This window comes from Nelumbo nucifera, chromosome 1 (assembly GCF_055504915.1).
Source record: "Nelumbo nucifera cultivar China Antique chromosome 1, China Antique-T2T, whole genome shotgun sequence".
Taxonomy (NCBI): Eukaryota; Viridiplantae; Streptophyta; class Magnoliopsida; order Proteales; family Nelumbonaceae; genus Nelumbo; species Nelumbo nucifera.
Window position 1 is genome coordinate 149615525 of NC_142649.1, and position 9633 is coordinate 149625157.

Sequence of the window (9633 nt, forward strand, 5' to 3'; positions counted from 1 at the left end):
TGAACCTTGCTACAAGGGTTTATCAGCTTTATCAAGAATATTTCAGTTTGCAACAGGGAAATCAGATTCTTGAAGAATATTATGCCAGCATGAAAAATCTTCAGAATGAACTCAATGTCTATCATCCCTTAACCTCGGACGTTAAAATTCAGCAACAACAAAGGGAACAACTTGATGTTACGCGGTTCTTGGTGGGACTGAAAGCAGAGTATGAACCGGTCAGGGCACAGATATTGGGAGGATCTGCTCTCCCGACTCTCGAAGAAGTGTTTGCCTGACTCCGTAGGATATCTCTTAGCCCCTCAGAGAGTAACACAACTTCCGAAAGATTAGCATTGGTTAGTACTCGAGGTGGTTCTTATGGGTAGAGAGGAGGTGGTCGTACAGTTAAGGGAGGCCGTAGTAATCCTATGGGTGGTCGTACCAGTGGAGGAGGTCATGATTCAGGGGGAGGTTGTGGCAGAGGAAGGGGGAGCACAACAAAGAAGTGCACACACTGTGGAAGAAAAGGACAATCAATTTTTGTTATGATTTACATGGCCCACCATCCACATGGGCTAATCATGCAGCTGTTGGCGATAGTGAAGTCAATGATACTCAACCAGTTGATCCAGTATCTTCTATAGTCACAACTACTTCTGGGAGGGAAATGATGAATATTCCCAGAGAGGAGTATGAGAGATCTCTTCAGGCCACTGCACATCAAAACACTGCCACCCTTACTCATTCAGGTATAGCTTGCCTAGCATCCAAACCCCCACCCTGGATAATTGACTCTAGAGCCTCTGATCACATGACCGGGACTCCAAGTGTGTTTTCCTGTCTTTCTCCAACCTCTACATCAAATAGTGTTACCCTAGTTAATGGATCTACTTCCCCCATCTACGGTGTTGGTAATGTTACCACTGCATCTCTACCTTTGTCTTCTGTCTTATATGTTCCCAAGTTTCCTTTTAATCTTATGTCTGTTAGCAAACTAACCAAATCTCTCAATTGTTCTATCACATTTTACCCTTCATCTTGTGTTTTTCAGGATCTAATGATGGGGAAGAAGATTGGTGGAGGGCATGAAGCTGGCGAATTGTATTATCTTGACGATGAAGGCTCTACAGTTGCACTTCAATCCTCCTTGGATCCTCTTTAGTGGCATTGTAGACTCGACCATCCATTTCTTAAAGCTCTCAAGCTTCTTGTTCCATCACTGAGTAGTCTGTCATCTTTGCAGTGTGAGTTGTGTCAGTATGGGAAACACCACCGGGTTTCCTTCAGTCCTAGAGTCGATAGTCGTATGTTGTCCTTTTGAGTTAGTTCATTTGGATGTTTGGGGTCCAATTAGAATTGAATCGTACAATGGTTACAAATATTTTGTAATTTTTGTTGATGACTGTTCCAGAATGACATAGCTTTATTTAATGAAAGAAAGAAGTGAATTATTTTCCATTTTCCAAAAATTTCATGTTGAAGTGCGTACACAGTTTGGTGTTTCAGTTAAAATTCTTCGTTCTGACAATGGTAGAGAGTATTTTCTTTCTTCCTTTCAGCAATAGCTGGAACAACATGACATAATTCATCAGACCTCTTGTGCCCACACTCCTCAGCAAAATGGGGTAGCTGAGAGGAAGAATAGACATCTACTTGAAACAGCTCGGTCTCTTCTTCATCATATGAATGTTCCTAAACGATTCTGGAGTGATGCAACCCTTACTGCTTGTTTTCTCATTAATCGCATGCCCACGTTCGTTCTTGATGGTCATTCTCCGTTCTGTATCTTGTTTCCTACTTTGTCTCCATTTCCCTTGACACCCAGAATCTTTGGGTGTGTGTGCTTTGTTTAGAATCTTGGTCCTGGTTTAGACAAGTTGGATGCTCACTCCATTAAATGTATCTTCCTTGGCTACTCTAGGACCTAGAAAGGGTATAAATGCTACAACTCTATTGCCTGGAAATCCTTTGTTTGCCCTGATGTTACATTTTTTGAATCAGTGCCTTACTTCTCTGATCTTGGTACATATCTTTTGCCTACGGAGGTTCCTCTCCCTCTTCCAGTTGACGATTCCATTCCGGTGGTTCCTCTTGTGCCTGAGTCTCCCCCGGTCCCGTTACAAGAGTGTCCTGGACGACCATCAATTCGTCAAGTGTATACTCATCGACAGAGACCAGCACCTCCACCACCTTCTACTCCGGCAGTAGATCCAGCCTCTTCTGCATCTGACTTGGCTTCTGATCTTGACCTTCCTATTGCATTGCGGAAAGGTAAACGTAGTTGCACACTTCACCCCATATCCAATTATGTTTCTGTCTCTCACCTTTTTTCTTCCCATCGCTAGTTTATTACTTTGTTGTCCTCTGTATCCATTCCTAAGGATATTTAGGAGGCTCTTACATCGCCGGGGTGGCAGAAGGCTATGGAAGAGGAACTCTCTGCTCTTCATCACAATCAGACATGGGAACTCACCACTCTCCCTCCCGGTAAGCATGTTGTTGGTTGTAAATGGGTATATGCTGTTAAGTATCTACCGGATGGAAGAGTGGAACGCCTGAAAACCAGCTTAGTTGCAAAAGGGTATTCTCAACTTTATGGTGTAGACCATGTTGAAACCTTCTCTCCAGTTGCAAAGATTGGCTCTGTCCGTGTGTTAATTTCCTTAGCTGTCATGCATGATTGGCCTCTATTTCAGCTTGATATTAAAAATGTCTTTCTTCATGGCGATCTTCTAGAGGAGGTGTACATGGAGCAACCACCGGGGTTTGTTGCTCAAGGGGAGGATGGTAAGGTGTGTAAGCTCAAGAAAGCAATTTATGGGCTTAAACAGTCTCCCCGTGCTTGGTTTGGAAAATTTAGTTAGATGGTGAAGGAGTTTGGAATGAGACAATGTCAAGTTGATCATTCAGTACTTAGCTATGACTCTGTGGTTGGGAAGATCTTACTGGTAGTTTATGTGGATGACATAGTCATAACTGGCAGTGATAAAGTTGGGATTGATAGATTGAAGACCTTCCTACAAGATCACTTTCAGACAAAAGATCTTGGAAAGTTGAAGTATTTCCTGGGTATAGAAGTTGCTAGATCAAAGAAGGGCATAAACCTCTGTCAGTGGAAATATGTACTTGATCTGTTGGAAGAAACAGGGTTACTAGGTGCTAAACCAGCTAAAACCCCCATATGTGAAGTTGGGAAGTGACACAGGTGAATTGTTTGATAATCCTGGAAGGAATAGAAGGTTAGTGGGAAAACTGAATTATCTATCACGAGGCCTGATATCTCATTTGTTGTCAGTATGGTAAGTCAATAGAGTCCTCGGGTTCCTCACTGGGATGCAGTTTTTAGGATTGTGCGGTACTTGAAAGGGGCTCCGGATCGTGGGTTACTGTATAAGCTAGGGGGTAATCTTGAAATAGTTGGATACACTAACGCAGACTGGGCTGGATCTGTATCAGACAGAAGATCCACCACAGGTTATTGCACCTTTCTCGGAGGAAATCTTGGGACTTGGAAGAGCAAGAAGTAGACGGTGGTAGCAAGAAGCAGTGCAGAAGCAGAATATAGGGCCATGGCACACATTGCATGTGAACTAGTGTGGTTGAAGAATCTATTGCAGGAAATCGGGCTCTCAGTAAGCAAACCCATGAAGCTATATTGTGACAATTAGGATGCAATTCACATCTCATCCAACCCAGTTTTCCATGAGAGAACTAAACACATAGAGATAGATTGTCACTTTGTAAGGGAAAAGGTCATCAATGGTGTGATAAAGACAGAGCATGTGAGAACAGGTGATCAATGGGCAGATCTGTTCACAAAAGGGTTGAGTTTAGGGAGAGTGAGCTACGTATGTAACAAGTTGGGATTATATGATATATATTCTCCAGCTTGAGGGGGAGTGTTAGAGTTAGTTAGAAAAGGGTATTTTCGTCTTTTCTCTTTATGTATTATGTTGGCTGTATGTCTCCTCACATGCAGAGGCATTTTAGTCTTTTTGTATCTTATAATTTCAAATGCAAAGTATATGGTTGACTAGGTTAGACGAAGAGTCTATCCAGTTCAACACTTTCTCCTCTTCTTCTTCCTTCTTTCTCTCTCTTCTCTTCTCTGTTCGGCTGAACACTTTCACTTTTATATAAATATTTTATTTGAATATTAAATAGAAATTATTAATGGAATAATTTATATTAATATACTGTATTATATTAATATAATATACTAATATATTGTATTATTAATGTACATTAGTCGGCATCCTATTGACATAATAGGAAAAATTGTCTTTTTTGGTTATTTGGATCGATTTGGTCAACATTTCCGAAATATAGGAAATGTCGACCGAAATAATGTAATTTTTATATTACCATCCATTTCCATGTCGGTGAGCCTCGACATCGACATATTTCGGGTGACATTAGCAAAATGTCGCGACATTTGAAACCATGGTTGGAACCTCCTTATAGTAGCAAAATGAACTCTCTGGTAAAACTGGAAGAACACTTAATACTATGAATAAATCACTAAAGAAAGAAACAATAAGATAAACTTCTGTTCAAGTTGAAAAAAGGAAAAATTACAGCTGAGAGGAGTCCTGATTAGCTTCAAGAAGATCAGAGGAAAATGTCTGTCAATATCTCATGGCAATCTCTTCTGGATGAAAAACATGTTAATTAAATCCCCCTCCATTTTCCATTAGCCTTAGCGTTGCCACAGCATCCAGAGTATCTTGCTTAGTTTACAATAATCTCTAACACCTCTACTTGGAAGTTGCGTGAACACTTGTATTGTTATCTCTAACCAGATCAAATTGCACTTTGCTTTTCTTGTGCAGAACATTTACTCTTTTAAAACATGTTAGGAAGCTTCTGCACAGTGGAGTCTGCAACTCAATGTAAATGGAGCAAACGGGAAATAGACCTTTCAGATCCCATGATCAGATTTTAATTTCTGCTTCACTAGTTTAGGGGAGGATGGTGCAACTTAAAACATCAACAAGGCTATTGAGTTTAAGTTGTGCCTGAAACAATTGATTTCATTTGTCTCCATGGTTGTCTTAATAATAGTTTCTCAACTTGCTGATAAAAATATAGTTTTGGAGCTTCGCTTTCATATTTTCAACAACTAGATATAAGGAGAGAGAAAGTTCCATAACAGGCCTTTCATCATACCACAGGTACATCAGAAGTGTATTCTTCATCCGTCATATAGACTTTATTAATTCATTGCACGAAAGATTGGTATCCCCTTAAATCTTCTACTCCCCTTCTGTAAGGCAGTCGACCGCTCCCTTTTCTTGATTGGTTGGCCCACCCCCTTCCCTGAAGTAATATTTTGCCATTATTACCTTCCACCATGGGGTGGCATGTTCAACATTGAAGTGCCACCAATGTTTTCTTACAGTGATGTATTAACAACTTTAAGTTTCTAATGTCCGTACCCCTATCTGCCAGTGGGGGAGCATGCCTCCAGTCCTGCATTTTGGAAGTCATTTTTGAACCCCTCAATGGAAGATCTCTCTGCAGATTCTTAATTCCTCAGAATTGGAGATAAAATACCTGATATAGGTGATCAGGCTTGCCAAACAATTTTATAAGCTTACCTTCTTTGAACAGGTTACAGATTTTCCAAGAGCTTATTCTCCCCTCAATCTTTTCATGCATGAGATCCAAATAATGTTTGGGATACATCATATGCCCATGAGAAGCCCATGGTACTTAGTTGGTAGGCTTCTTATACTCTCTGAGTTGATGCTAAGAATGCTTTATCTTCCACCTCACCAACCCCCAAAATTCACTCTTTGACAAGTTGGTACAGGACCTGAGACTGTCTCAAACTACCTAAGCATGCACCTGAGATAAAAAATCTGGTCCTTATCTTGGGGTGATTACCCACAGCGTCAAAACCATGGGTTTCTGCTATAGAAGGCCTTTTGAGCTTCTAGAAAGGCCTAGTGGCTCGCCATTAATGAGCACCAAGAAACAATGGGTTTCAACACAAATTCTCATCTAGATAGGCTATTTCTGATTGAAACTTATCCTTCGTAAGAAATATGCATGTTAATTGATGCATATGCTTTTCCAGAGTGATTTGCAGATAAAACCAGCATTATGCCTACTGATTCTGGAGTCTATTAGTTCATTGTTTTCAACAAACCACCTAAGATGCGACTTCCCTTCATAAAAGCCCCATGTGCAGAATATTGATATACAGTTGTCCTCTAGAACATCTACTATTTGTGGTTATGGAAATTATCTTTATTACTCTATTAGAGTCATAGTGATAGGATTCTCCATGTCCTAGTACTTATTTGTATTGTTCAACTTTATTTTAATGTAGGGTTCATACCAACATAGTTGTTATTACCCTCAGCTTTCTCTTTGCTTGATCTTCAGAAAGGTTATAATTGTGTTAGTACAGTATTTGTTATTACTTCTACTGTCCTCTAGAACATCTACTATTTGTGGTTATGGAAATTATCTTTATTACTCTATTAGAGTCATAGTGATAGGATTCTCCATGTCCTAGTACTTATTTGTATTGTTCAACTTTATTTTAATGTAGGGTTCATACCAACATAGTTGTTATTACTCTCAGCTTTCTCTTTGCTTGATCTTCAGAAAGGTTATAATTGTGTTAGTACAGTATTTGTTATTACTTCTACATGCATGGATCCTTCTATGTTCTTGAAATACAAATAAATGCCTGAATAGATTGCTATGTCTTGGACAAGTATTGTTTTACTCTTGTTTGATTTTTTGAAATTTCCTTTTCACTGCAGCGGTTATCTCAAACCCCTTCCTGGATTATGGTTTGTTCCGGAATCCTGTACATAAAAATGATGGACAATTCTTCTCATTGGATGACTTCATGGCATTTGCAAAAGGCAATTCACTTCCTGTCTTGATCAGCATAGAGGTCAGTACCTATTGCTGAACATGCTATGCTTGCAGGTTCTCTTAAGGCTCAAGGCTCACCCACCTTTAGGCAGAAGGGTTGTAGTGGTATCTGCCTTGGCCAAAGGGTGGAAGCTATCCTTCAAGGGTTAGAACTGGTGGATTGAACCCTTCTGAGAGTTTTTTGCTTGGTAGATTAATTGAAAAGAAAAATATGGAATATAACATGATTAACACCAAGGATTGTAGGCCCATGTACAGAATCCTTCTATTTGATCTTTGTATCCCATTCATAGAGACTATACTCCTAGCTGCGGAGCTTGAACACACACATTGTATCAACCATAGAATTCAAAACTGCCAATTTAATGGTTTTAATCCAAGGTCAACCTTCACTCTACCCGAGGAGACCACTACAACCCCAGGCAAAAAGATAGGATCTTTCTCTCTTTATGATTTATTTGTTTTTATTGCGGGATTGAGATTTAGCAGGCTCCAGAGAATTTCTAGACAATGTAAATTCATATTATGCATATGAATGGAAACCAGTCAACTATGAATTGGTAATATATTTTATAAGGAATGTCCAAGTCAGGATGGTGCCATTACAAATTTAAGTCCTAGGGCATGCAAGCAGCAGGAGTGTATGAGGAAGCACTTCATACTGTCTCTCACTTGGCAGCTTTTGGTGGCTGAAAATTCTAAAGTGACCTATTTGCTTTAGAGTTTGGATGGACGATTTGATGGATGGGGGAAATTATGACATGGAATAATAGTACAATATCTTGAGAATACACTTTTTTTTTTCATTTTTAGGTAGCACATGTTTGTAGTGGCAGGGCCCTTCTTTGATGCATTTACAGCATCTGTGCAGCACCAGGAAGGTTTTCTACTTCCCATCCTGACTTGAATCTTCCTCATTTACATTCATACAAGTAGAACTCGTTATTTTCAGCTGGATCAACATTTTGTTTTCCTTTCCTTCAGCATGCAGCCTATCTTGTGGAGAATCTAGGTTTCAATGTAATAGATGCAGTCGTTGTTGCTTTAAACAAGTCTGGCTATAATAATGAAAACCAGAAGGTTATGATCCAGTCCACCAATAGCTCTGTTTTAATGAAATTCATGGAGAAAACCAATTACAAGTTGGTCTACAGTGTTGATGAATTTATCAGTGATATTGATGACTCGGCCATCAAGGATATCAAGCGATTTGCACATTCTGTAGCTATCACCAAGTCAAATGTATTTCCTGTAAATCAGGCCTTCATTACTGGTATGACCAAAGTGGTATCAAAACTGCAGGCATTCAACCTCACCGCCTATGTATATCTATTCAGAAATGAGTTTGTTTCTCAAGCATGGGACGTCTTCTCAGATCCAACTGTTGAGATCAATACATTTGTTACATTAGGTAAAATAGATGGAATCATCTCTGACTTCCCAGGGACTGCTGCAGCTTACAGAAGTAAGTTCTATCCTACTCCAATCAGATTCTTCTGTTTTAGCCTTTGCATCAAATTTAATGCTGTCATTGTGCTAGTAATGTTTCCAAAAAATATTTTTATTCAATCATAAAAAATTTGTACAACATACATCCATTGTGGTGTATTTGTTCCTTCCATAATGGTACATCCTGCCAATTGTATTATGCAGTGTAATTTACAAGTTCAAGATTGGTATGTCATTAATGTGGTGCTGCTTCATGTTAATGCAGAGAACCGATGTTTGGGTATGGGCAAGAATATACCAATTTACATGACTCCTGTTCAGCCTGGTAGTCTCATGCAAGTCATTACTCCTGACTTTTTACCCCCAGCTGAGGCCCCAAATCCAGTCCTGGAAGATTCTAATGTAGCAGAGCCTCCATTTCCTTCTGCTAAGACTAATACATCAAGTGGGACTGCTGCTGCATCTCCAACCTCACCAAAGCCAAGTGGACAGCCACGAAGGACCACCTGTGTCTTCCTATCATCACTGGGGATGCTCCTTGCATCACTTCTGTTTTTTTGAAACCAGGACTACTAACACGTTGTCTTCCATCTCTTTAACATCTATGGGGAATACACCAACCTGCATCTCCTCTGCAGAAAACCAGAACAAAATCCCCTTCTGTATTTATTTGATGGATCTCTGTATTCTGTTGTCACATTTTAGCTTGCAGGTTGTTGAGTGTTTTTATTGCATGGCTACACGTGCATATCATTCTGTCTATCTGATTTGTTCTCTTATTTTCTGTGGCGTAGTTGTGTTCATTCTCCCTCATCTTTCGACAACATGAACAACCTGTATACGTTTGTGACACACGTAAGAATTGATTCTTTGTACTGAATTATATTTCCTGTATATCTTTGTATTATTGGTGAATTGATCGTGGCCTAGTTAACTGTTTAGTTAACAGTCATGGGCTACCGATCTGTAAAAGATAAAGCGCGAAATTTGTAGGGGAAATTCCTTGTTCCTGTTTCTCCGATGTTGGTCAGATCACTTGCAATTGTGCAAGAGCTCTCCAATTGTCTTGTATGTTTAAGCTTGGGTTTGGATTTAGATGGGCCCATAATACCTGGGTTGGGCAATGGGAATATGGATCCTGGATGTAAATAAACCTATCTATCTATCTATCTATCTATCTATCAATCTATCTATCTATATATTAAAGTAGAAACATGTCACATCATGGCCCGAGCTTTCTCCCTTACCCTAACCAGAACTCTCAGTCCCTCATTTTAGCTTGCCTTGCTCCCTCATAAAGCCACC

At 39.7% G+C, this 9633-nt stretch overlaps 1 protein-coding gene across 2 annotated transcripts in view; it reads left to right on the plus strand.

The window, feature by feature from the left end:
* LOC104606556 (glycerophosphodiester phosphodiesterase GDPDL4) overlaps positions 1–9107 on the plus strand; it is a 30997-nt gene extending 21890 nt beyond the window's left edge. For both annotated transcript variants that reach the window (XM_010271832.3, XM_088894670.1), the window contains exons 7-9: positions 6762–6898; positions 7864–8344; positions 8594–9107. In XM_010271832.3, coding sequence (XP_010270134.1) covers positions 6762–6898; positions 7864–8344; positions 8594–8889 — 914 coding nt within the window. In that variant the 3' untranslated portion in view covers positions 8890–9107. The remainder of the gene's footprint in view (positions 1–6761; positions 6899–7863; positions 8345–8593) is intronic.
* Positions 9108–9633: the final 526 nt, after the last annotated feature.